Source organism: Baudoinia panamericana (assembly GCF_000338955.1).
Source record: "Baudoinia panamericana UAMH 10762 unplaced genomic scaffold BAUCOscaffold_7, whole genome shotgun sequence".
In the NCBI taxonomy this organism is placed as follows: domain Eukaryota; kingdom Fungi; phylum Ascomycota; class Dothideomycetes; order Mycosphaerellales; family Teratosphaeriaceae; genus Baudoinia; species Baudoinia panamericana.
The window spans coordinates 570,906-596,534 of record NW_006911263.1 but is presented as its reverse complement, the minus strand read 5'-3'; the positions used below and the strand labels follow the sequence as shown (position 1 = coordinate 596,534).

The 25,629-nt window shown below is 56.5% G+C and overlaps 12 protein-coding genes across 12 annotated transcripts; 7 read left to right on the top strand and 5 right to left on the bottom strand.

The window, feature by feature from the left end:
• The first annotated feature begins 12 nt into the window (after positions 1-12).
• BAUCODRAFT_503920 (uncharacterized protein) lies at positions 13-1,542 on the top strand. Its single transcript, XM_007678971.1, has 6 exons — positions 13-140; positions 197-273; positions 332-437; positions 497-672; positions 724-1,326; positions 1,377-1,542. Exons 1-6 carry the CDS (start codon positions 119-121, stop codon positions 1,407-1,409), a joined length of 1,017 nt encoding a protein of 338 aa, XP_007677161.1. The 5' UTR covers positions 13-118; the 3' UTR covers positions 1,410-1,542.
• A 670-nt stretch (positions 1,543-2,212) lies between these two features.
• Positions 2,213-4,090, top strand: BAUCODRAFT_34555 (uncharacterized protein). Its single transcript, XM_007678609.1, has 2 exons — positions 2,213-3,555; positions 3,608-4,090. Exons 1-2 carry the CDS (start codon positions 2,601-2,603, stop codon positions 4,057-4,059), a joined length of 1,407 nt encoding a protein of 468 aa, XP_007676799.1. The 5' UTR covers positions 2,213-2,600; the 3' UTR covers positions 4,060-4,090.
• Positions 4,091-4,366: 276 nt separating this feature from the next.
• BAUCODRAFT_123082 (uncharacterized protein) lies at positions 4,367-4,819 on the bottom strand (the record flags this gene model as incomplete). Its single annotated transcript, XM_007678970.1, has 1 exon — positions 4,367-4,819. The coding sequence occupies one exon, from the start codon at positions 4,817-4,819 to the stop codon at positions 4,367-4,369; it is 453 nt and encodes a 150-aa protein (XP_007677160.1).
• A 687-nt stretch (positions 4,820-5,506) lies between these two features.
• BAUCODRAFT_34552 (uncharacterized protein) lies at positions 5,507-7,326 on the bottom strand. The gene has a single exon (XM_007678608.1). The coding sequence runs from the start codon at positions 7,308-7,310 to the stop codon at positions 5,778-5,780; it is 1,533 nt and encodes a 510-aa protein (XP_007676798.1). The 5' UTR covers positions 7,311-7,326; the 3' UTR covers positions 5,507-5,777.
• Positions 7,309-7,680, top strand: BAUCODRAFT_148660 (uncharacterized protein; the record flags this gene model as incomplete). Its single annotated transcript, XM_007678969.1, has 1 exon — positions 7,309-7,680. The coding sequence occupies one exon, from the start codon at positions 7,309-7,311 to the stop codon at positions 7,678-7,680; it is 372 nt and encodes a 123-aa protein (XP_007677159.1).
• A 2,675-nt stretch (positions 7,681-10,355) lies between these two features.
• BAUCODRAFT_34550 (uncharacterized protein) lies at positions 10,356-10,604 on the top strand (the record flags this gene model as incomplete). Its single annotated transcript, XM_007678607.1, has 2 exons — positions 10,356-10,526; positions 10,574-10,604. Exons 1-2 carry the CDS (start codon positions 10,360-10,362, stop codon positions 10,602-10,604), a joined length of 198 nt encoding a protein of 65 aa, XP_007676797.1. The 5' UTR covers positions 10,356-10,359.
• A 39-nt stretch (positions 10,605-10,643) lies between these two features.
• On the top strand, positions 10,644-11,104 carry BAUCODRAFT_47434 (uncharacterized protein; the record flags this gene model as incomplete). The annotated part of the gene is made up of 2 exons (XM_007678711.1): positions 10,644-10,875; positions 10,932-11,104. Coding segments are annotated over 2 exons (405 nt in total), but the record flags the coding sequence as incomplete, so codon positions are not given.
• Positions 11,105-12,688: 1,584 nt separating this feature from the next.
• On the bottom strand, positions 12,689-14,612 carry BAUCODRAFT_71049 (uncharacterized protein; the record flags this gene model as incomplete). The annotated part of the gene is made up of 3 exons (XM_007678752.1): positions 12,689-12,966; positions 13,032-13,245; positions 13,302-14,612. 3 exons carry the CDS (start codon positions 14,610-14,612, stop codon positions 12,689-12,691), a joined length of 1,803 nt encoding a protein of 600 aa, XP_007676942.1.
• An 817-nt stretch (positions 14,613-15,429) lies between these two features.
• BAUCODRAFT_71560 (uncharacterized protein) lies at positions 15,430-15,784 on the bottom strand (the record flags this gene model as incomplete). Its single annotated transcript, XM_007678791.1, has 2 exons — positions 15,430-15,658; positions 15,720-15,784. Coding segments are annotated over 2 exons (294 nt in total), but the record flags the coding sequence as incomplete, so codon positions are not given.
• Positions 15,785-17,670: 1,886 nt separating this feature from the next.
• On the top strand, positions 17,671-20,328 carry BAUCODRAFT_71174 (uncharacterized protein; the record flags this gene model as incomplete). Its single annotated transcript, XM_007678766.1, has 3 exons — positions 17,671-19,539; positions 19,591-20,130; positions 20,185-20,328. Coding segments are annotated over 3 exons (2,553 nt in total), but the record flags the coding sequence as incomplete, so codon positions are not given.
• A 1,249-nt stretch (positions 20,329-21,577) lies between these two features.
• On the bottom strand, positions 21,578-23,278 carry BAUCODRAFT_109370 (uncharacterized protein; the record flags this gene model as incomplete). Its single annotated transcript, XM_007678968.1, has 2 exons — positions 21,578-22,876; positions 23,189-23,278. 2 exons carry the CDS (start codon positions 23,276-23,278, stop codon positions 21,578-21,580), a joined length of 1,389 nt encoding a protein of 462 aa, XP_007677158.1.
• Positions 23,279-23,507: 229 nt separating this feature from the next.
• On the top strand, positions 23,508-25,468 carry BAUCODRAFT_123075 (uncharacterized protein; the record flags this gene model as incomplete). Its single annotated transcript, XM_007678967.1, has 2 exons — positions 23,508-23,523; positions 23,577-25,468. The coding sequence occupies 2 exons, from the start codon at positions 23,508-23,510 to the stop codon at positions 25,466-25,468; spliced, it is 1,908 nt and encodes a 635-aa protein (XP_007677157.1).
• Positions 25,469-25,629: the final 161 nt, after the last annotated feature.

The following is a 25,629-nucleotide window of genomic DNA, read 5'->3' as shown; positions in this document are numbered from 1 at the left end:
GTCAACCGCAAGAGCACCCAATCGTCAGGGCACCGCTTTCTGAACAAGCTTGACGCTCCCAAGCTGCGTTGCCGCAGACTGGGATCCCGAAAGAACAACTCTGTAGAAGCTCTTCAGCATGACTACCATGAAAGCCGTAGGTAAGAGATATAAGAAGGAAGCACAGAAATCGAATAAGTCACTGACACCTTCCCAGAAATCAAAGGTGGTAAGGGACCTATTGAGAACCTCTTCATCAATGAGATACCGCGACCTAAAATCGATCATGCCAAGGTGAGCTTCGAGTGTGCGCTATGTACGGAAAGTGTCAATTCACTCACCCCCCCTCAAGGCCCTGATCAAGGTTAAGGCCTTCGGTCTGAACCGAATGGACCTTCTGCAGCGGGAAGGAATGTATCCTGTGCCGCCGCAGGCACCGAGTACGCTAGGTGTTGAATGTAAGTTGGTGACGACCGTAGGTGAGCCGACAAATGACTAATTGGCGCCCGTCCTGAAGTCTCGGGGACAATCGAAGAACTAGCCGGCGAGAGTGAAAAAGGTTTCAAGAGAGGCGACGAAGTGTTCGGCCTTGCATATGGCGGCGCATATGCGGAATATATCGCCGTCAGCACGCATATGCTGCTCCACAAGCCGGACGAACTAAGCTGGGAGCAATGTGCTGGCATACCTGAGGTAAGTGATCGTAAAGAAACGTCATGGCTTGCAAGCTCACGTTGGCACCAGACTTGGATCACCGCGCTACAAGCAATGTATCTCATCGGCGAATTTGCGCCTGGCAAGTCTATCCTGTGGCATGCTGGTGCAAGTGCGGTCTCCATCGCAGGCCAACAACTAAGCAAGGCGAATGGCGCATCTGCGGTTTTCGCGACTGCTCGATCTGATGACAAATGCGATTTCTGCGTCAAGGAATTAGGTGCAAAGGCAGCGTACAACACCGAGACGGCCGATTGGTCTGCGGAAGTCCTCAAGGCTACCGAAGGCAAAGGCGTTGATATCATTGTCGACTACATCGGACCAGCAACGTTCGCGGGCAACCTTAACGCAGCCGCGAGAGACGGTCGGATCGTCAATCTAGCGTCGTTGAGCGGCGCAAAATTGAAGCCTGAGATGGCTCAGCCTGATTTCTCCAACTTCGTTCGTAAGCGCATCCGGATAGAAGGCAGCAGCCTGCGGAGCAGAGACGAGCTTTACCAGGGTAAGCTTCGCGATCAGTTGCATGACCACGCCCTTCCGAAGTTCAAGGACGGCTCCTTCAAGGTGCACATAGAGAAGGTTTTCCCATGGGAGCAGATACAAGAAGCTCATCGCCTAATGGAGTCGAACAAGGTCAGTATCATCATCTCTAGAAAATGTTCCGCCTACTGACAATGATGCAGACCAAGGGAAAGATCATTTGCACAATTGCTTAATATAGTCGTTGTAATTGTCCATCGACGCATAACAAGCTCTGTGTTTTGCTGGCGGTATTGTGCAAAACTAGCCACGTGTTTATGGTCTTTGACGATCTTGGTTCTGTGGAGCATGGATGTATTGGGAGCCGATAGAGCTCTTCACTCTCTTCGGCCCCTCCTGCACGTCCAATTGGTTACCGTCCGGCTATCAAAGATAATCACGTTTCCGTAAACTATCGTCAACGGTCGACGCCGGTCGGTTGGCCATCAGATCGGTCCCTCTGATGATCTTGTCCGCAGCGTACAGTATGAGCACTGAGAACACCGCTTCAGCTTGCCTTAGACGGATCGCACCGTCTCACGACTGCCTCAGTGCTTGGAGACTGGCGCCGCAAGAAGGAGGCATTGATCACTACGAACCAAGGCTCGTTACGGAACTGCGGGCTGACCTCCGCCAACGTTGCTGTCGATCTCGGCATCGTTAAGACATACCCGTCCTTCGAAGGTTACATAAATGCCCGAGACTGCACGCCTGTACGATTATCGTAAACCGTGTCCACTTTTTATCGAAGCTCGGCAGGCAAGTAGACTTGGCAACAACCACCTTCAATTTTCAGAAGGCGATGCTACGCATCGTTGTACGCTGTTGCTGGAAGATTATTGTTCCATGTTGCGTTCAAAACAGTTGTGCTGAACATGTACCACATAGGTCAGTGGCCTCTGGGGAAATTGCCCAACCCCACCGTTAGGCACGGACCAGATTCCGGCTTTGACAACGCCCCTTCGGCCCCTTGATATCAGATTGTGCTATCCTGAAGCAGCGACACACTTTCGCACTAGATCTCTTTGGTGAGGATCCTCTCAAGGAGATAGTCCTCGGCCTCCCAAGATGTGCGGCGATGACCCATTGTGGCTGCATAGGAAGCCAGTTGAGATTGCGCGCTCGGCGCGTCGATCGCCAGAAGGGGCTAAGTCACCAAGCAGCATCTGGTGAGATTGTAAGAGGACGACCTGGTTCTTGCCGGGGATGGCGTCGTCGGCCTCTCTCTCCGTAGAGCACAGACTATGCTTGGAAACGGCAGCGCATCAAGTTTGTGGGACATCTAGAGCTGGATATACACTTTCAAGGAGCCGTGGTCGAGCTGGGCGAAACTTTCCTTTGCTTTGTTCTCTCCTTGCAGCATTTCACATCAGCGCTCCCTAGCCGACATGTCCCTTCGTTCTGGCACCAGCGGCCTTGACAGTGTTGACGTCGAGAAAGTCAACAGATCCGTGTCGCCGCTTCACAGGAATAGCACTTCTGGCTTCAGCGGGCCAGCACACCCAAGCTTCAACTTCAACGCGCCAGCAAGCGCACAAGGGTTCAGTTATCATCGTACCGATAGTCCAGGAGGCTTTAATTTCAACCGGACCGACAGCCCAGGCTTCGCAAGGACGCAAAGTCCGAGTGTCAGGTTGAGCACAAGCAGTGCAGGCGAGCGCATCACGGGTAACCTGCTGCGAGCAAAGAGCACTCCGCACGTTGCCCCGTCTGCAAACTCGACATCTCCTAGCAGTTCCACTTCAATCGAGTACTCCAATCCACCACAGAGTTGGCAGCGGCCCAGCGAGGACGATACGCCTCGTTATCAGCCTAGACGACACACTTTTGTAGAGCTTCCTGCAGACCCTACGGCTGGAAGGATACCAAGCCTCAGTCAAAGATCATCGAAGCCGGACTTCTTGAAAGGTCCACCCCCGCCACCTCCGCCTGCAGTACCTCCCATGCCCACTGCACCGTCAAAGGCAAGGTACTCGCAGCAATCGAGCAAATCGCACGAGGTCCACGAAATGAAGCAAGCGCCCTTCCAAATGCGATCCGACAGTCAGATGCAGACTGAGAGTATGCGGTCGCTCGTACCTACCATTCGCGAGAAATCTTCCTTCATTGACGGGCCGAGCACTTTTGCCCAGCGGGTCTTTGAAGCCGGCAAGCCAGACCTGTTGTACGACCTACGAACAACGATCCTGCTCAAGGATCATAAAGATGGCTTTCTGGATTTGACAACGCTTCAGCGGATGAGCACACATGTATTGCAGCAGAAGCTGGTAGAGCAGGTGAAGGCGATCGGTGACCGAGGAGCATGGATGGAGATTGGAATCAAGGACGCCCTACACGACTATTGTAAGTCTGTCGTCTCTGGCAAGTCCGTCCAATGCGTGCTAACTATTCGCAGGTGAAGCGATACGCGACTTGCAATTTATGGAGTCGTGCGGGACGAACGGGAAGGACAACGATCCTTTTCTGCTGTCTACCGTCAAACCTATGGACTGTCAACTGCTCGAAGACGCGGGTTTGGCGTGGAGAGACTCGAAACACAAGCCTGCTCGACAACACCCAGACCGCCTTGAATACACAAAGCGGGTCTCGCCTGTGAGGCAACGGCTGCGAAGACTCCTGATGGCGCTCCTGGGCGGACTAGCACTTATCGCGCCCTTCCTCATCATCACGCTGCTCCAAGGCCAGTTGGTGAGACTCGTCGTCACCTGTGGCTTCATGGTAGTCTTTGCAATAGCAGCGGCGATAGGCAGCGAGCTCTCTCCGGATCGGGTAGCACTGGCTACTGCAGCGTATGCCGCAGCCCTCGTGATTTTCGTCGGCAACAACCCTCCAACTTGGCAGTATTAATGAGCAACAGGGCGTCTTCTTTGGTTTCCTATCTACAAAGCGTCAGTCGAAGCTCGCTTGGAGCATATCGGCATTTCTCTTCAACGTACATAGGGATGCGACGATTTGCGTAATGCACTCTGTTGGAAAACAAATAACATCAAACACCGTTCGATTACATTGCCTCGTTCACCATCGACCCAAGGTCATTCATGCCGATAAATGCTGGGCACGGGTGTGCTGCAAAACCATAGCGTTCAAACTCCGAACCACGATGTCCCCTGCACTCGCGCAAACCGGGCGCGCTCAAGGTTCGTCATGAGATCGCTCAGGTCGCGTCAACGCTCTCGTGAACAGGCTCCAGGTTGCCGGTGGAGCGGTTGAGGTATGACACGATCTGCATCTCGTAGACTCTTTGAAGCCGCTCTTCGGACTCTTGCGCGCGAAGTGACGATTGACGTGACTGCAGACTATGCAGGTCTCGAAGCGACACACCGACTGGCGACCTTCTTCGCCGTAGCGCTGGGGTGATCGGCGTGCTCGTCACACTGCTGCAGCTAGTCGATGCAGCAGATGTCGAGGTGCGCGCGGTGTAGAAGGAGCTCTCAGAGACGATCGAGGAAGGGTTCCTTCTGGAGAGCATGACCCCCGAGATGGATCTGCGCTTGCAGGTGCAGACGTCGGTGGGATGGCTGAAATATCTGCATACTGAGCAGTAATGCTGTGTGCCCGTTGTTACCCGCACAATCTGTCCAAAGCTGAGTCGTTTCGAGTTCTCCATGGGTGGCAGCGATGCGGACCGCGGTAGAAGCAGAACAGTTGGCAGAAATAGAGAGGACCAGGTCACTTACAAGTCTCGATTCCTTCCGTCTGAAACGCAGGGATACGTCAGCTGTCTATACTAGGTTTGCGGGACAATAATGTAGCACTCTGCAGTTCGCGCTATCGCTCCGTCGACAGGGCACTTCCCTACACTGTACCAGACATCCGCGTGCGATTTGTCTCGGGGACTACTGACTCTCAGCCCGCCACATACATCCCACTCAGCATAACCCGAGACCGCCACATGACATGCTCGCGGTTTGTCGCACGCTCGTGAGCAGTTCCTTCCACTGCCGATAAGGGTGGCTGGGAGCCGTACTATTTCTCCCAATGGCTGAAGTCACCTCCAGAAGTGACTAACGCCGCTGACCCGTCAGCAGCCGCAAGGCGGAGTCGCCCCCGCAAAAGAACAAATTCACCTTGGGACGCTGACGCCGAGCGCCCTAAAAATCAGCCTACGGTGAGAGAGATCGAGATTCCAGACGATAGCAGAGTAGCCTTCCAGGTAAAATGTAGATGCAGCAAGGCCAGAGTGATATCATACGTATGTCTTACTACACAACGGGAAGTGAGACCCTTGAAGCAGGTCTATACTGAGAACGTTGCGATGCTGCAAATGTTCAACGACACAATTGAAAACACACCGGATCAGGTCCGATACTGTGTCCCGTCAAGGTGACAACGCTGATTTCGGTCATCTCATATTCGTACATATGTTACATGCTATGGGCCATATTCTGCGCCAGACAGCCATCGCTGCAGCCCGTGGAAGCTGCGGCCGAAACTGGATGAAATCATTATCACATCGCATTGTCCTCCGTCCTCATGATTAGCGATCTATGCTGGGCAGGATCGTTAGTGACCGTTTGTAATACGGCTTCCCTCCAGCCTCCGAGGGCTACCAGACTCGTGGGAGTTTATTGGTAGCGCAGCCTGGTCAACCCAGCAGCGCAGGTGTTGTTAGACCACCCGAGATTGAAGTCGTCGGCGAACCACATGCGCTCGTCAGTGCCAGTGTACGCCAGAATCTGCAGCCCAGTCAAGCTACGGAATGATGCCGGAAAGCTGACTTGTTGGAGCGGGCAATTCTCGAGCGCAGAGCAAGGCGGGATGGTTACATTCTGCTTGTATGTCGCAATCTCATCGCCTGCTGACGGACTCCACGTGTAAGCGGTCATGACAAGCGTACAAACACCCGGTCCAGCGTTGTCGCAGCCAAAGAAGGCGGTGAAGGCATCAAACCAGAAGGCCGACATTGACTCGTACGGGCCGTCAGCGATCTCGCCAGGCTTGGTGGAGCGAGTCGTTATGCCGCTCGCGTTACCAAGGAAAACTGCGAGGCGTGGCGGGGATACCGGAATGTAAGGCTCGCTGGATCGAGGAGCGTAGACGTAGCCGTTGCTGAAGGTGAGGTGATTGTACGGGTTGGGGACCGGAGGAGCTTGCGTGATGTCCGTCAGGTTCGCATTGTTCGGCACGAAGTTCGGCAGGTCGTCAAATGTCAACGTGAAATTGCCGTGCTCGCCGCAAGCTGTTGGCGTAGCAGTGGCTGACGAAGCCGGGAAGGGGTTTAAGAACGTCGAAGACGTGGCCGTGCCGGTCTCGTTGGACGTTAAGGCAGGCTGCGGAGCAGACACCGAAGCCGAAGTACTAAGAGCGGATGTAGATGCGGTGCCGGTACTCGAACTATGGGGCTCCAGCGAAAGCGGGCTGGCAGCTGAGGTGACAGTTGTCAAGGTTGACAATGGCGGGACGGAGACAGTTGAGCTGCTGAACGCACCAGATGTTGCGGACAAATTGGGCGCACTGCTGGAGGTTGAGCTTGTGGCCAATGCCTTCGTAGATGCAGACGAAGAGCTTGTCGCGCTCGAGATAGACGACGTAGTCTCGATGACCACAGACCCTGACAATGTCGACGTCAAAGTTCTCGACGTCACGGCGGTTGACGAAGGCGAGCCTGTTGTGCTTACCACAGGGCTCGGATGCGTGCTTTGCGCAGCAAGGCTTGCTGCACTTGTTGTGTTGGCTATCGCTGGTGTCGAGATCGGTGTTGAGTATGTGGCCGCTAACAACGATGTCGGGTCGGAAGGGGTCAAGCTGGACAGGACACTGGAGATGACTGACAGGGCCGCAGATGACGCGCTCTCAGGTATCGTGATCGATGGTGCTGCACCTATGGTGGAGGAGACACTGGTGGTTGATGGTCCGTTTGAAGTTGAGTTGCTTGTGACTGGAGAGCCTGTCGACGACGAATTGCTGCCGGACAGCGCGCCTACCGCCGTGCTAGATGACGATGGAGTACCTGATGAGATTACAGGGTACGGCGCATAGGGGAGAGGTGTCGTTCCATTCCAGACAAAGTAGCCCGACACAGTCGATGGGTTGGGTCCGGCTAAGCTTAGCGCCGTGCTCCTCGTCTCAAGGAACGTTGGAGAAGAACCTGCCGGCATGGTGCTAATTACAGGCACAACAGACGTAGCTACGGCTGAGCTGGCGACAGATGCGTTGGCCATTGCGCTCGTTGTAAGCCCGTTCACCGTTGACAAGTTGACTGCCGAGCTAATAGCTGAAAGCGTGAGCGGTGCGCTCGTGGTGTTCATCTGCATGCTGCTTGCGCTTGACGATACGCCACCACTCGGAGCGGAGATAGCTCCTGCTGTAATTGATGATGCGTTCGCAGATGTTATACTGGCCGATGGAGCCGAGCTGGAAGAGAGCGTGGTCGCTGATGTACTGATTCCAGCAACAGTGGTGTTGGCAGCCGCTGCGAGCGAACCAAAACTCGGTGACGGCGTGATGTCGAAGCTTGTGCTGAAGTAGATGGGTGTCGGAGTGCCAGTGTACGTGACTGTTGTCGTGATCACGGTAGTGCCAGTCGACGTGGTAGAACTGTTGGTGCCGAGATAGTAAGTTCCTGTTAGCGTTGTCACAGAGTCGGTTCCATTAATCGGCGCGCTCTTCGGCCCGGCAGCGTCTGTTGGACCAGCAAGCGCAGCACTTGAGCTATTCCATCCGCGAGAACCCATGCCTCCAGACGATGAACGGCTAGAAGATGCGTAAGACAGCTGGACAGTGGTATAGCGTGTGCTCGTGGATGTCTTCGTCTGGACCGGACTGATAAAGGCGAATGTCGTTGAGACGTAAGGCTGTATGGTGATCGTGTGAATGTCGTGAATGGTCGATTGAATGGTCACTGTGGATGTGGAGTCACTACTTGGCAAGGTTGACAGCGGGCTGACGATCTGCGTGGTCGTTTCAGTGGCACCGTAACTGCTTGGCGGGTCTGGAGAGCTCGAAGGGGCGGCAGACACAACCGTGATGGTGCGTGTCAACGTTGATGTGGAGTAGACTGTGCTGTGGATAGTGACAGTCGAGCTGCTGCTGCCTGGAACCGTGTCCGCCGAGGAAGCGGACGCTGGGTACACAGTCTCGGTGTACGTGACCGGAACGTAAACTGTTGTAGTCGGCATGCACGCCGCAGAAGCTCTAGTTACAAAAAGTAAGTATTCGATGCATTGGTACAATACACCGCCAACAATTAGAAGCAGGAGGAGAAAGGTGCAGAGGTCTCGGCAGTGAATCAGATGGCGTCCGTTTTGGCCTTGTGGGAGCGGGTGGAAGCCTGCTTCAGATCCAAAGCTCTCCTCTGTGTCCCCTTCGAGTCGCTGAGTCCAGGCCTCAAACGCATCGGACAATTTTCGCCCAAGAGCGACCCACGACCGGTCCTCGTCGTCGCCAGGAGGGTCCGCCACGTCATTCATACGGCCAAGATAAGAGTCTCTTCTAAGCTGTCTCTCCGCCTTTGTGATGACTCGACCTGGTGCAGCCAAGGCTCCCGTCGTCTGCGAATGCTCGCTGCTCCTTTTCCGAAGCGCTGGGCGACCAAGGCCAGAACGTGCGGAGGTTGCAGCCTCTGGAGATTCAGAAACCCAATGAGACATATGCAGCGGTAGTTTCTGCAATCAAATCTATTGTGTTCTTTCGGTATATCGCGGTTGCCTTGATGTTCTTTTCTTGTTGATGCCAAATGTACTGCTGGTGGTAGACTGTGCCGAGACCGAGTATTGCTGCTGTTGTGACTTGCAGAAAGGAAATGCCAAAGGACCAGATAGCTGCAGGGCTGGCCAATCCAGGATGCGGAAGGAGGTATCGAGACAGGGGAGGTCTGGCTGAGCAGGCACAGCGATATGAGACAGAGGACTTACCCATCTGAAGGCGTTTGAGCTGCGGCAATCTGGACCGCCAACGCGGCAGCGAAAGCGATGGCCTTCATTGTGCAATAACGAGTGAGGGTAGCTGTGAAGGAGTGACTCTGAGTTGGATGCAAAAGCGAGTGCAGGTGGTGGGTCGATGAAAGAAGGACAACCCGTTGGCGATGAAGTAGAGAAAGCGCGTTGATTGCAAACGAGCGTCGCAGTGACGTTGCGTCAAGAGAGTGCGGAAATGAAACGGACTCGCGCTAATGTGCCAAGTCTTCCGCTTCCGCAAAGTGTGTTTGATTAGGAAGGTACCACTGGAGGCCTTGCGCTGGTTCAGATTCAGCCCTTCTGCATGCACTCAACGTCTTACTTGCAGCTGGCAGTCTGAAACAATGGTATTTGATATGGATCAGGTAACGACCAGTCTTGGTATCGGTGGCTGCTTGCGCGATCGAAGTACTGTGGGACAGACAGCGTAACGCGAACGCCGCCGCAAGATCAGCGGTTGTACGATCGTTGCGCAGGAACCCAGAGTCTTGCTGACCTGCAATTTGCCATGTTATCCAATGCGTCGGGCGTTACTTTGGGCAAACACAATGCAGCTATCCGACTAGAGCAACGCCTGGGACCAACATCCCGAAGAGGTCACGCGAGGCAGCTCACAGGCACGGGTAGCTTGTCAGTCTCCCAGAACACTTACAGGGCTGGCCTCATTATGCCACTCGTGAGGTGGATCTTAACGCGAACACACGTGCGCTTTTTTCGTGACTGCCCGTTCAGGTTGAAGAGGCTGCTCGCGCTCATGCTGTGTAACGTGACATAGCTGCGGGCGGGAACTCTCCACCCTCGGCATGTTGAGGACACGGAAGCGATAGCACGTAGGGGTAAGGCGCGCAATGTACGCTGCAGAGCATGCTGAGGCCCCAAGAGAAGATCAAAAGTCGTAAGGTGTCTGGAACGTCATCTGCTGATGGCTTCGGCGAGATCTCCTGGCTGTCAAAGAGCACGGCATATGATTGGAGAAGCGCACCCTTCTGCATGTTGTCAAGTCGCGCGGATCTGAGGGGATTCACGCACTTTCGTCTTAGTGCCAAAGGCCTTTGGAGAGCTATCACATGGCCCTCGTGGCTGAGGCGTCCGAGACAGGGCGACGCCCAACTGTTCGCTCAGCATGCAGGGCGTAGAGCTCCCACTTGTAGGCACTCTGGTGGCGACTGTGAGTCACCGCGTGATCTCGGTCAAACCCATCATGTTGACAATGATGCTCAGATGGTTTCGGCCTCGCACATGCTGCAGCCGTATGTCGAGCGATGCTCCCATATCGCGTGTTCCGTTACCTTTAGCCGGGAGGAACCGCCGGCGGTTTGGTGTAGAAGGCGTTGTTATTTCGACGCCTATCCCACTTCGAAGTGAAACGATAACCTCACTACAGAAGGACAATCATACCGAATTTGTGCAGACTTATTGGTAACGAACACCGACTGTCGTAAAGCGTTTTCTTAACAGCATACCAGTTTGCGCACACCTTCGGCCCCAACTGCGTAGCCAGCGCATTGTGGAACATTGACACACGACCCGACCCCACCACACCCAAATGCCCATGTCGAAGCGATGAACAACTTCTCTCCTCTGCCAGCGACTGGCACGAGACAGAACAGACGATCAATGGGCGTCGATCACAATGGCATCCGAACGCCAGGAGAAAGGGACGGTGCCATGCCTATGCCTGTGGCCGGCGCACCACGTCCCTTCGGACCCTACCCGACCGGTGCTGGCGCATACGGCCCGCTACCAAGAAGTCCGCCGAAGAACAAGAGTAAGTACGCTCGTACAGTACATACTACGGAGTGCTTGGGGTTGATAAGAGTACAGACACCCAACACGTACCCTGCAAATTCTTCCTTCAAGGCGGCTGTCAGGCTGGAGCTGCATGCCCCTTCTCCCACGACCTCGAATCAACCACCCGCCCAGCACCCTGCAAGTACTTCGCTAAGGGCGGCTGCAAATTCGGGCGCAAGTGTGCATTGCTACATATCACCCCAGACGGCACGATAGTGAACCGACCGCCTCCGCCAGCGTATCCGCCGGCGCCTCCCTTTCCGGGCCCACACCCACAAGCGCAACCAGGCATGTACGGTCCACCACCTCCCGGTCTACTTAGTATGCAGGCGCAGGGTCTCGAGCAACGCACAAACGGCGACGCAACGCCAGAGTTCGATCACTATCAGTACGGGCATAGGAACGGCTACGAACAACCTTTCGATATGGTTTTCACATCTGCCTCACCCACCTACGGCTCACCTCCGCAGAATGGCCTTGGCTCATCGCCACCTCAGCAGCAGAAAGGCTTGTCAGTACTGGACGCGCCGCTACCAAACTCTTTTGACAGCAACGGTATCTCCATGGCAGCCCGCAATGGCCCCTTTGCAGCCTCTGTACCTTCGAGGTTCGGTATCGAGTCTCCGCCTTCTTCACTGCCACGCAAGTCACAGCTCGGCAACACGGCGTTGAGAGATCTGCATAGCTCAGCATTTGGCGATATAGGCATGGACGGCATGATCGCCAGTATGGGTTCCTCGCCACCCAGTGGTACGGACGAGCCTTTGACGTTTCCAAAGCGACCGCTACATTCAGAGAGACTACGAATGTCCAGACCCATGGTGTCTGCCAGCCTGGGCACGAGGCTACCAACGACGTCCTTCGAATATTCTGACGACGAGGGCGGCGACAGTGATCGAGAAGAGGATCTTCTACCGGCCAGTCTGCGGGACCTCATACCGGAAGGCAAATCACGTCGCGCATCAAGGACCCGACCTGACGACGACACCCCGGCCGGTTTCCTTTCGGCAGCAAGGCGGACGCTCTCACAGGAGAGTAAGAGCGGTAGTCTAGGCTCGAGTCCGTCACGGTTCTCTAGCGTCTTCGCTCGCGCGCAAACCAACAGGCCGGACGGAGACGGCCACGGTCATGTCGGCTCACCACTTCGTAATGCGGGCCTAACATACCGCCCAGCAACGCAGCAGACAAATGGCGAGCTACAGCCCGGAATCAGCAGCCCTCCAAGACAAGCGAGCATGAGCATGCTCACACAGGAGCTACAGCGTACCAAACTGGACGTGGCGAGGTCACAAACGCACGCTATCGGTGGCGCACCTAATCCGTCTCCGGTCCGGACGTTATCAAATGGTTCAATGGGACACAGCAGTCTAGACCGCGGCGTAAGTAGCACCAGTGTCCCGAAGATAGACGAGGAGCAGGAGCTCTTCGACATGGATGAAGTCGGTGCACCTACCAAGGTCCTGCCGAGATCTGTTCCTAACGGCGAAAACGGCTTTGGACCTATTGGTGCACATCGTTCGGGGAAATGATTGGGCTTGATATGTGCGACTATGGAACACGGTGCAACGATTATTGACTACGCTATGAGCGATAGCAAGCGAGGCGCAGGTGGAGTTGGTTTTCCTGCTTCGGGGCATTATTTTTGCAATCACAGAGATGGAGTCCTCGGCGATGAACATCCCGAGGCGACTTTAGGCGATGTCGCACGTATTTGCGATCAATCGGCGAGCGCCTAATGCGCATCAACCCTGCAACCAGTCATGAGTATAGCAGCCTACATATACAGCAAGCTACATATACACAGGCTGCAGCTTCCCGCAAACTCTCTGCACGACTCTTTCGGGAAGAACCGTTTCGTAAACCATCTTGCACCACTCGCTAACCAGCGGTCTAGTGACAGCTGGATCGATGATCTCTTCGATACTAAACGCATTAGCCGTCCTCACAGGATTCATCAACCTCCGATACTCGGTCTCGAGCTCTTTGTATCTTGCGTCTTTCGCCTCCACTCCGTGCTCCTTCTCGAGCTTGCGGAGTTCGCTGGCGTGGCCGACAGCGATACCGCCGTCTAAACATGTACTTCGTCAGCAAGACGAACGAAGATAAGGAGGAGTCAGTCGGGGAGTGGCTTACCCAGTGGAAGGCTACCCCATTCTCCCGATGGCCATGCGACTCTGGTATGCGGCTGGCGGCACTCTACCATGATACTTCCTGCAATTCCGTACGCCTTTCGAACAATGACATTGAACAAGGGGACGGTAGTGGTGTAGTAGGCTTTCCAAAGCTCGACGCCCCAGCGCATGGTGGCTGTTCGTTCGGCAACGGTCCCGATGGAGTAGCCGGGCACCTAGCAGTAAGTGAGCAGGTTTCACACACGAAATGCTAACACAGGCCGGGGCTTACGTCAACAAACTGCAGGATCGGCAGGTTGAACACATCGCACATTTTCAGATGTCGCGTGATTTTCTGCGAGCCCGCCGCGTCTAGCGCTCCCGTCAACACTTCGGCGTTATTGCAGATGATGCCCACGGGGTTGCCACCAAGCCGTGCTAATCCAACAATCGCCGTCCGTCCCCATAACGTACCAATCTCGAAAAAGGACCCGTTGTCGACGACGGTCGAGATCATCTTCCTCGGGTCGTACATTCGCTCACGCCGTCTCGGGATCAGAGTCCGCAGCTCAGGCGCCGTCCGCTCGATCGGATCTTCACACGCAATCGTCGGCGGTATCTGCGTGCCACAATTCGGCAGAAACCCGAGCACCGTCCGGATCTGCTGGAAACACCCCGCCTCGTCCGGAGCAAGATTGTCGATCGTGCCGTTGGTGCAATGGATCGCTGGACCACCCAGTTCTTTGAACGACAGGTCTTCCTCAAAGGTGGCATTCGCCACGACCTGCGGTCCCGCATTAAACAGCGAACCGACATCCGCCGCCATCACCGAGAAATGGCACGCCACGACTCTGGCAGCCCCGAGCCCGACAGCCGTCCCCAACGCCGCGCCCAGGTTCGGAATCCCAGCGTTCAGCTGCTCAACAACCGCGTGACTCCCGTCCAGCGGCGGCACGTAAGCATACTGATTCGTGATAATCGTCGACACGGAGCCACCGCCCGACGAGCCGTCGACGAGTTTGATCATCGGCAGTTTGAGCGAGAGGGCCAGTTTCTCCATATACACCGTCTTCGCCATGACCGCACCGTCCGCGTGTCCGGCGCGGATGGTGAAGTCATCAGCAGTAAGTACCACACGTCTTCCGCCCAGCATCCCGAAACCATTGAGATTGTTCGTGGGAGTGAATTCGAGTGGTTCTTCCGTGATGGGTCCGGTTTGCCTCCATTTCACTTTACCTACCACACTGCCGACTTCGGTAAAGGAGTCTTTGTCGAGGATTTGGTTGATGCGTTCGCGGACCCAGAGTTTACCTGCTTGTCGATGTCGGATGTAGCCGGTTTTGGTTTGGTCGGGGTTGGCGGCGAGGTGGCGGAGTTTGTTGAGTTGGCCGAGGACGTCGCTGTAGTCTGCGGGAAGCTCGTCTGGTTTCTTCTGGCGTCGTCGTTTGCTGGTGTTAGAAGTGATGCCGTTTTGGGAAGCGAGGTGGCCGGAGAGTTGAGCTGCTCTGGCTGTGGCTTTGCTTGTCAGGTCCGGAGACTTGGATGTTGACAAGTCTTCGGCCTTGTCTATGCTGCCATTTGGAGCGTCGTCTGGGCCAGCCATCTTCGCAAGCGCACAACGAGCGCCCGAAGCGCACAAAGTTTCTCCTCTCCATTGTCTGTCTTGGGTATGGAAGGATACATGTACATCGGATGAGAAGCAGAGCTGTGCCGAGGTTGCGAAGATCTCCACAAGCTGAGGAGCCTCGTCTCATCGTGTCACTGACAGTACTTTTTCGTTGCGACAGCGCTTGAACAAATCACCGATCCATCGGTCGTTCATCAACATGAACTACTGTCTGCGCATCTGCTTAAGGTGTAAAACCATCGTCCTCGCTGTAGGGTGACTTTCCGTCTACCCAACCCACACTTCACATGCAACCTCCGCTGCAAACCGTACTGTCGTCGCAAAAGCGAGCATTACTTCACCGTGAGTAGCTGAGCTAACACGAACCTACCAGCCTCGGAACATGCACACAGATCGGATGGCACGTGCACCGCATTGGCAGAAAGGGAAGGCACGTGAGCATTCGCCACCCGCTAATGGCCCATATTATCTTCTTGATAGGGTAGTGCAGTAGCATCTAAGCTCTGTTCCTAAGCTTTGAGAACACCGTGATACGCCTCGAAGCAGTTCCCGGCTCCTTCCCAGCCTTGATCGTAACCGCACCAGACGCCGTCTCCCGTCGGGTATTCGTAGTTGTGCTCGCCTCCTTACTCCTCAAAGCAAAATCCCTAACCCTAACTTCATCGCTCGACCCGGTCGAGCTATAGCCCGAATCCTGCCGCTTCCGCAGCGCATCTTTCATGGCATGCCTCCCTTCTCCGGCGCCAGACCCAAGCTTCGGACCCTCACCGTCCTCCGCAGATCTCGCGCCCCGCTAATCAATCCCATGCTCACGTTTGAGCTTTTCTAAGTTCTCCTGGCGTTCCGCGAGGTCCGCTTGTGCTTTCGCCATCTTCTCTGGCTGATGGTAGAGGACGACGAGGTAGCGGTTTTGGAAGTTGAAGCCGTTGAGTTTGTCGCACGCGGCTTTGGCGTCCATGACGTCGTCGTAGACTACGAAGGCTGTGCCTTTGGTGTTGGAGGCGATGCCTTGGCGGATTTGCCTGGGATGGGGTGTTAGTGGGGTGGTCGCGTGACCTGCAAGTTGTGGTAGGGAAGGCGCACCGAATGCTTCCGTAGGCGCCGAAGAGGCTGAAGAGCTCATTTGTGGAGACGGTGAAGGGGAGGCTGGTTGCATGTTAGCGATCGTGGTGGACATGAAGAGTGGGCGGAGGACTGACTTCTTCACGTAGAGCGCACGTGATGTACTGGTAGACTGTGAGGCTCTGCTCATCGCCGACGGCTGTTCGTATGGACGTAAGGTGCCTAGTTGGAAGGGGACGAAGAGCGCTGTGTCGCCGGCGGTCCGATGTCGAAGCGTAGTGGGTACTTGGAGGGTACAGGATGATCTCGAGGCTTAGTAACACTTCAGCCTTACGATATCGGCCAGGCACGGCAGATCCCGCTCGCAGCTGAGCCTCGCCTCGAGCTCGCAAGCAGGAAGGCGTACGGAATGCAGCAAGTCACCACCGACGATACAGTAACAACGATAGATGTATCCTTACGATAGACGCTGCTACACTACCACTGTACCCGTTGCGATTGCTTGTATACGCGGTTACAGGCTGGCGATGAGTTGAAGGTGGTCATTGTCGTGCGAGCCTGTCTTGCTCCACTGCTCCACTGCTCCACACGCTCAATCCACATCTCCAGTGACGAGCAATCGCCGTCCTCATTCGCACCCACCGTAGCCACAACACACCATTGCCCGCGTGCAATCACAGCGAAAGCGGTTGGAAACATCTCCTGCAGCACGAGTAGTCGGAAGCCACCGTGGCAGACTGGTGTACCTGCGTCCTTGCTCTCCTCCGTTCCCCGCAGGACCTCCGCTAGGCGATAGCCAACGCCGCAGACCGCCATGGCAAGCTGGAGTCACAATCCCATATTCCGGCGGCCGGTCACTTCCCCTCCACACAACCAACGCTCCCCGTCACCACCGAGAGCGTACATTGAGCCGCTGTCACCCGCGAAGCCACGACCGGTTGAGCCATGCTTCAACTACCCGGCGTTGACCGGCGTCGACTTCACCGTGCACCCACCCCATGCCTTCACTGCGCCGCCGAGACTGCCCGCACACGATACGGCGCATAGGAGCGGACATCAACGGACATCTTCCATTGACACTCTCGCTCAGGCAGCCGCGGCGGTGAGCCCGCAGTACACCCCACACTCCATAAAGAGCACAGACAGGTACCGGTACTACGATGGCTACTCGCAGAGCTATGTGCCTAGTCCTACGTGCGGCACGGGTGAACCACCGCATAAGCGAGCCAGGTCCGAATACCTACCATCACCGCAGGCCGGGATCTACGCTTCCAGACCTGCTACCAGCTATGTGCCGCAGGACGGACATAGAGGGGCGTATGGCAGCAGGGTTGAGGACGCCGCCCTCCTTCTGAACTTCACAACGAATGCTAGTGCTATGTCACCGCCACAAGCATCTGCAGCCGCACACCGGCCGCATGCGAACTCATTCCCGCAGTCGTCCCATCCCCCGCGGATGACTAACAACTTTCCGCATGCACCACTGCTGGCACGTTACGAGGCTCCGTATCAGCATCAGCAGCCCACGAACCTTCCATGGCAACACTCCGCTGAGTGGACGGAGAGAACCGACAATAGCGATCATGTACTACAGCAGACTCGACTCGCCACCTCGGCGGTGTGTCTTCGGTCGGATGACGCAACACCGCCACCCTCCAGCGCAGACGTGAAGTCTGTGGGCAGCTCAGAGGCCGGCAGAACCCGGCGTGGCTGGCCGAAGGGGAAGCCCAGGGGCACAGGCGCGCGGAAGACAGTCGCGGAGAAAGCAGCTACCAAGCGTGCGGCAGCTGCGCGGAAGAGGATGCCTGACGCCAAGCCCAAAAAGGCGACTGCGGGTGCTGTATTTGACGGCTCGGTTGAGGCGGCCAGTATTCTCCCGCGGCGGAAGAGCGTGAGCGACTTGATCCGAGAGGAGCTTACAGAACGTAGCCGCACGCCACAGAGAGCGAGATCAGTCCCTGTGGATACGCCAATGAGCATTAGAGGCCCTCCGTCTGCGAAACCCTCTCGACGGCCGCCGAAAGTCAACCCGGATACCATCTGTGCTGGCTGTTCGACTGCACGCGAGACGGCTACCGCTAACAGTGAGATGGACGAATGGATCTCTTGCAACGGATGCAAGAAGTGGTTTCATATCGACTGCGCTGGCTTCAGCAAAGCCCACGAAATCCGCGACGTGGATAAGTACTTCTGTCAGGCTTGTGAGCCGCAGCACGGTAAGACAACCTACGTGCGGAAGACTACGCGTGCGCACGCTCTAGTCGACTACGCTGAGCTTCAGAAGGGTGTGCTGAAGACCAGTGAGGAGAGCGTGGAGCATCATTACATTCAGCCAATCAAGGACGGCACGTTTCAGTTCGATCCGGAGAACTTTCCGCGTATGCGGCCGGAGATGGTGACTCGTGAGTTCTTCGAGAGGAGTGGGACCTTTGTCGAGCCTATCTGCATTCCAGCCGAGTGGAATCCGCGCCCATGGCAAGAGAGGACTGGTAAGGGAAGTGACTTTGACGAGGCGACTGTTGCAGGTTCGGTGCCCGAGACGGCAATGGCAGATCTCGAGCTGGGCGACTACGAATACGACACAGTGGCCGACGAAGGGCAAGACCGGCTGGACATGGTCATGCCGGAAGGTCTGACTGTTCGTCAGGTGTGCGAGCTTGTCGGCCCCGAGATACCGCTGGACGTTATCGATGTGAAGACACAGAACTCCGGTGCGAAGTGGAATCTCGGTCGGTGGGCTGACTACTACGAAGAAAAGGATCACGATAAAGCTATCCGCAACGTCATTAGTCTAGAAGTCTCGCAAAGCAAGCTCGGCCGCCTTCTTCGTCGGCCAAAGGTTGTTCGTGACGTTGATTTGCAAGACTCGGTCTGGCCTATCGAGGAGCGGGAGAAGGGCAAGTGGCCGAAGGTGCAATACTACTGCCTGATGTCCGTCGCGGACAGCTACACCGACTTCCACATCGACTTCGGAGGCAGCAGTGTTTACTACCACATCCTACGAGGCAAGAAGACGTTCTTCTTCATCCCGCCGAAGCCAAAGTATCTGAAGATGTATGAGGAATGGAATGAGTCTCCGCAGCAAAACTTCACTTTCTTGCCGCATCAGACGAAGGAATGCTATCGGGTGGACTTGAGCGAGGGCGACACGATGCTAATTCCATCTGGCTGGATCCACGCTGTCTGGACGCCGGAGACGAGTCTTGTCATCGGCGGCAACTTCCTCACAAGGTTGTCGTACAAGAACCAGTTCAGGGTGGTGGAGATTGAGAAGGCCAACCACACGCCGATGAAGTTCCGGTATCCGTTCTTTCAGCGCATCATGTGGTATACAGTCATCCAGTATCTCACCGAAGACCCGCTGCCGGCAGAGGTTAAAGAGGCATTCACGCGCGGCAAGCAATTCGAACGTTCAGTACCGATTTGGCAAGACTTCGACGGCGATATTGCGGCCAAAGATCCTCGACCGGGAGCGCAGAACGCACGCTATTACTCCCAAGCCGAAGTCGATGGGCTCCCAGACCTTGTCAACTACATATGGCGCACCGTCATGGTCGTCCTCGGCCGGGTCGAAGGCATATCCGAGGACCAGAAGAAGCGAGTGTATGCCAGTATTCCCAAAGGTTACGGCGACCCGCTCGAGATTGCCAAAACGTTCGCCTTGTGGGTCGCGCTAAAACGCGGGAACGAGGATCCGCCCGCTTTCGCGCACCCGGACTTTGCAATCGAGAACGTCAGGGAAGACGCCCCTAAAAAGTTGTCTGCGCGCGCATTGCGAGACCTGGAGCGCAAGGAAGCGATTGCGGCATGGAGGATTGCGCCTGATAGACAGAGTGAAAGGGTGATGAAGAAGATGGAGGCCGCGACGACTAACGGCGTTTCGCGTCAGGAGTCGAGGGGCCCAACGCCACCAGATGTGAAGATGTCGCATCCATCTCCGCCTCATCATCAGGAGCAGACGTCGGTGCATCAAAGCGCACCCGCTGTTGCATCGCCGGCTGCGCTCATGATGTCGCCAATGCCGGGCGCGTATTTCAGCACGCCCAAGACTTCAGTGCTGGGCCCCAAGCGCGTGGCTTGCGATGCGTGTCGCAAGCGGCGCATCAAGTGCAAACATAAGGATTTTGTAATGCAGACGACGCCGGAGCTTCTTAATCATGCGCCGGGATATGGCAGTCCGAATGCGCCGGAGATGCACGATAACATTACTGTCACGCCTAAGCAGGGACCGTACCATCTGGACGGTCAGCAGAATGGGATGACGAATGGATATCATTTTGATGGTGTGCCTACCGGTGATGCGGGGCCGCTGCCGGGAACGAACGCTTATGTGAATGCGAATATACCGATGACGATGAACGGGGTGCCTATCTTCGGCGAGGCGGCGAAGCGAGGGAGGAGTAAGGCTTGCTTTGAGTGTCGTAGGTCGAAGGTAAGACCTTTGTCAACTTCGACGAGTTGATCTATGATGCTCACTCTCTCACAGCGGAGATGCGTCCATGACGAGAACGGCAATGTCGATCCCGTCAAAGCTGCAGAGACACCCACGCCGAGAGGCACTGCCAAGAAATATTCCATAGGCGAAGACGGCAGTCCAGACCCGGCGCAGAAGAAGCCCAGGCGGGAAAGCCTCAGCAAGCCACCAGCCGTGCAAGGCGGTCAGGCGGGCATGCTGATCCCACCAAAGCCGCCTGCAGCATCAAAGCAGCAGACTCCGCGACCGCCGAGCAGACAGAAGCAACAATCAACATCACTACCACCTCCGCCACAGATCGTACATCATCCGCCTGACGACGAGCAGCAACCCGAGATCGACCCGAATCTCTTCCATTACCCGGAGCCGAGCGTGAACGGAAACGGGGTCCATACAGCAATGTCCCACAACTACCCTTACCCCACATCCGAACAAACACACTCCGCACAGCAGCAAGCGTACGAACTCGCGTCACTCGAGCAAATCGCCAACGAAGTCCTGGATATCGACGGCAACGCCAACGGCCAACCCCCCAACGAAGACTACATCGACGCGCAGCTTAACGCACTGGCCCGCGAGAGGCAGGCGAGGGAGAGTAACGGGTATCACCATGGCTTCGAAGCTGGTTCGTTAAATGGCACCGACTCCCTTCCAAACGGCACCGGCATTGACACAGCAAGCACAGCGCTCAAGCAGGAGGACGGGAGTATCGACAGCGCCATCTCCATGTCGAACAGCAACCACGTCGACGTCGACCGAGACGTGGATGACCGATTGCGGGACGCGTTGACGGGGCAGGACGTGTTTACGTACCGTGAATTACCGCTCGCGCATCCCTCCGTGGAGACGAATGGCCGTGGCTCGAATCACCAAGTGGTGATGCGACGGCCATCGACGAGTAATGGTGATGTCAACGGGCTTCCGCATTTCCAGCCGCCGCTGTCCATGTCGCAGTCGCCCGAGCAAGTCAAGAAGAGGAAGGTGGACTTTGACGATGAACATCACTATCATCAAGCGCTTGCTGTCAAAAAGGGCAAGCTCAATGGGATGGTGGCGCGAGAACTTAGTCCGGAGGAAGTGGAGGACGGACGGCTGGTCAAGCAGATGCTGCAAGCGGAGCGGGGGCTGAGGAGTAGGGTTTGAGAGCACGTGCTGGCCAGCAGGGGCGTGTGTTGTGTTGTACAGATTTGCGACGGACAGATGGTGCGTGGCTCTGTTGTTGTACCGCGTTGCGGCTGTAGGATTAGCTAAGCGGTTAGCCTGGCTCGTTGGTAGGCTGGGCTGGTATGGATCGCATCTCCATCTCCATCTCCATCTTCTAACCCACGTTCAGTGCAGCTTCAGTCAATTTCAACGCTTGAAGCTACACCAGGTTGACAAGCTTACTCAACAGGCAAGGAAAGATCTAGCCATCGCTCCGCTGCGTCTCATCACCATCACCTGGTTCAGGTTCACTGTCCAACCCCTCAATCTCCTCCTCCTCAAGCTCACTAAGCTCCGACTCTCCCTCCTCCTCTCCAGCCCCATCCACCTCCCCATCCACCACTGCCTCAACCTCCCCATTCTTCTTCCGCTTCCTCCGCGGGCTCTTCGCAAGCCTCTCCTTCTTCTCCCTCACCCTCTCAATCTGCTCCACCAACCTCCTCCGCTCCGGCTCCCCCTGCCTCGCCAACCTCCCCTCCAACATCAAAAACTCCTCACCCTCCACATCCATCCCCACCAGACTCTCCAACAACTTGATCTCCCGCGCCCAGATGGATTTATCCTCCACATTCACCTCCGTCTTCGCCTTCCCCTTGACTTCCTTGATATACTTCCCCTCGTCGTCGCGGACATCGATGGGCGTTTCCAGGATCAAAGGCAGGCCGGCGAAAGGAGGGAAGTTAACTATGTTATGAAAGGCGCGGAGGCCGAGGAATCCCGTCCCGATGTTGGCGTGGAGGTCTTTGTGCGAGGCGAAAGGCGCTTTACTGTCGTTGATGTGCATCGCGCGGAGATATCGCAGTCCGACGATGGAATCGAAGGCGGACATTGTCGCCGCGAAGGCGGTCGGGGAGCGAAGATCATACCCCGCCGCAAAGGCATGACAGGTATCCAGACACACTCCCACGCGACTCTTGTCGGTCGTGAGGGCGATGATGTCACGTAGGTCTTCAAAGGTACTTCCCAGCACGTTGCCGCCCGCGGCCATGTTTTCCAGCAAGGTGATGATGCCGCTGCCCGCTGTGGCGGCGTGGGCGCGGTCGAGGTTCGCGGCGAGGTGGGCGATGGCTTTGCCGCGGTCGTGGCATTGCACGTTGCCCGGGTGGAAGTTGTACAACTTTATCCCCAGCCTCTCACACCTCCGTAAATCGTCGAGGAAGGCGTCGTAGGCTTGCTCTGTTCGTGCCTTTTCTGTGTGCGCGAGATTGACGAGGTAGGAGCCATGCGGTACTGCATATTTGGCTTGATCGTAGGCGTGGTCTTTGCAACGGGCGTGGAAGGTGGAGCAATGCTCGTCTTGCAAGTCCGGGTTGGTCCATTTGCGCTGGGATTTGAGGAATAGAGCGAAAGCGTTGGCGCCAATCTGGACGGCGTTGAGAGGGGAGTTGTGCACGCCGCCGGCGCTGCTGATGTGGGCGCCGATGAAGAGGGTGTGGTTGAGGGTGCGAGGCGCGAGTGGCATCGAGACCAATTCGGCTTCCTTTTCGGCCTTGGTCTTGCGCTTACGTTTGGGCTTGTGCTCGATGGGTTCGCCGTTCTCGTCGACTCGCTGCTCTTCTTCCTGAGCTTCCTTTCTCCTCCTTCGCTTCTTCTTAGGGGACGATGCGGCGTTTGGTGAGGCTGTTGCTATCTCTTCCACCCCTTCCACCTCCACCTTCACCTTCTGCTTCCGCGCCCGTTTTCGCCCTGCCGTCTTGTCCTCGCCGTCGACTGCGGCCGAGACAGCGTCTGCTTTGCGGCTTCGCTTGGCTCGTTTCTTCGGCGGCTCCCCGTCTGCACCCCCTCCATTGGTGGCGACTGCAGGCACCGGCACCCCTCCCTCCAGTAGGTCATCCGGGGGCGGTGACAGATCCGAGTCCTCTCGCTCGACGACTACTACTTCCTTGATCTTCCGCTTCGGCATGCCGTGTAGAGAGGAGGAGAAGTCGATGACGAAGGCGTCGAAGATGCAATGGCCCGCGGCTATGGTACGCTACTGCAGGTACAACTTCCCCATTGGGAAAATGGGCTGGAGGTGGGTCTCGAATCTCGTGCCCCCCGCTTGCGTCAGCGCTCTGTAGGCGGCCATTGAGCAGCAAAAGTGTCTTACAGCGCCCCCTCCCCCCCCCTCTGCCCACCTGAATGCCCCAACCATGTCCCTCAAGCTAGGTATAACATTCAGCATGGCACCCGACATAAATTTCATGCTGAGTAACAGATAGAGTCCATATGGGCCGCCTCCCCCACCACCACCCGCGGCACCCCCACCCCGCTCTCCTCCGACAGCAAAGGCGAACGCCTGACCTACGCCTCCAACAAATCCATCTTCGTCCGCTCCATCGACAACCCCTCCACAGCCAAACAATACACCGCCCACACCGCCGCCACAACCGTCGCCCGCTTCTCCCCCTCCGGCTACTACATCGCCAGCGGAGACGTCACGGGCACGGTGCGAGTCTGGGACTCCATCGGCGCAGAGACGACAAAAGGGGAGTATAGTATCATTGCGGGCAGGATAAACGATATAGCATGGGATGGCGACAGTCAGCGGATCATCGCAGTGGGCGACGGGAAGGAGAGAGGCGGTGCATGCATCACCGCCGATTCCGGGAACAGCGTCGGTGAGATCAGCGGACATAGTGCCCAAATCAACTGCGTGAGCATACGGCAGCAACGACCCCTCCGCGCCGCGACGGGGAGCGACGACACGACACTTTGTTTCTTCCACGGCGCGCCCTTCAAATTCAACACCAGCGTGAGAGGGAAACACGACAAATACATCTATGGCACGCACTTCAGCCCGGATGGGAGTTTATTGGTGAGTGTCGGCAGTGATCGCCGGATTTGGTTGTATGATGGCAAGACGGGGGACGCGGTGAAGCAGGTGGGCGAGGGTGAGCATAAGGGGAGCATTTTTGGCGTGAGCTGGGCGGGGGATAGTAAGAGACTAGTCACGTGTAGTGGGGATCAGACGGTCAAGATTTGGGATGTTGAGGCGGGGAAGTGCACGAGGAGTTGGAGGATGGGGGAGGAGGGGACGGTGAGTGTGCCTGATCAGCAGGTGGGCGTGACGTGGCCGGGGGGGAGACAAGATGGATTGGTGATTTCGGTGGATCTGGAGGGGAACCTCAACTACTTCCAAGAAAGCAGTCAGAAGCCTGTTAGGATTGTGAGGGGACATCAGAAAGCCATCACCGCCGCCACCGCTGCATCGTTAGACGGCGGAAGCAGAACCCTCTGGACCGGCAGCTACGACGGCCGTATCCGCTCGTGGGATCTGTCTACCAACGCCGGCACCGCGCACGAGATAGAAGGCGCGGGCCACTCCAACTACATCGCCGGCCTGGCCGCGTCACCTCACAAAGGGAACGAAGGGAGAATCTTCAGTATAGCCTGGGACGACACCCTCCGCACCATCGCCTCCCACCAAGAGACCTTCATCGGCACCGCCACCAAACTCCCCACCCAACCCAAGGGCGTCGCGATCGCAAGTCTAAACGGCCAGTCGCAGACGCTTGTCGCGACCGCTTCGGTGATAAAAGCGTATGCAGAGGGCGAGCAAGTGAGTTCACAAGCCCTACCATCCCCACCTGTCTGCCTCGCTGCGGCGGGAGAGACAGTGGCGGCCGGGTGCGAGGACACCAGCGTGCGGATCTTTTCCTTACGAGGCCCCACCTCATTCGACGCGATGCCCACGCTCACGGAACCGACCCACGCCATCTCCGCCCTAGCCTTCTCGCCCGATGCCAGTCATCTGGCCGTCGGGACGTCGAACGGGAAGATCTACGTCTACTCCTCCTCCTCCTCCTCCTCCTCCTCCTCCACCTCCACCGCTTCCTCCTGGTCTCTAAAAACGAACCGCTGGTCCGCCCACACCGCCCGCGTAACCGCCATCTCCTGGTCCCCCGACGGCACTAAAGCGGTAAGCGGTGGTTTGGATACGAACGTGTTTGTCTGGAGTCTGGCGGAGCCGGGGAAGAGGGTTAAGGCGCTGAATGCGCATAAGGAGGGGATGGGCGGGGTGGTGTGGGTGGACGATGGTGGAAAGGGGAGGGTGGTGAGTTGTGGGGCGGATGCCGCGGTTAGGGTTTGGGGGGTTGAGGGGGTGGTTTGATGGGTCATAGGATCTGTGACGTGGGGTGATGGGTGGGATGGGATGATGGGAGTGAGGAGGGTGACTTGCTGTAAATTGAAGGCAACAGTGCCCTCTCTATCATGCAGTCACTGCCTGCCAGTGGATCGGTTCCCCGTTCAGAGGTTTAAGTAGTAGCGGAG

Coding starts and splice junctions, on each gene's coding strand:
- BAUCODRAFT_34555 (XM_007678609.1), top strand. CDS start 2,601: ATGTCCCTTCGTTCTGGCACCAGCGGCCTTGACAGTGTTGACGTCGAG. Junction 3,556..3,607: donor GGACGCCCTACACGACTATT/GTAAGTCTGTCG, acceptor AACTATTCGCAG/GTGAAGCGATACGCGACTTG.
- BAUCODRAFT_503920 (XM_007678971.1), top strand. CDS start 119: ATGACTACCATGAAAGCCGTAG. Junction 274..331: donor CTAAAATCGATCATGCCAAG/GTGAGCTTCGAG, acceptor CCCCCCCTCAAG/GCCCTGATCAAGGTTAAGGC. Junction 673..723: donor AATGTGCTGGCATACCTGAG/GTAAGTGATCGT, acceptor CGTTGGCACCAG/ACTTGGATCACCGCGCTACA.
- BAUCODRAFT_34552 (XM_007678608.1), bottom strand. CDS start 7,310: ATGCCGGCAGGTTCTTCTCCAACGTTCCTTGAGACGAGGAGCACGGCG.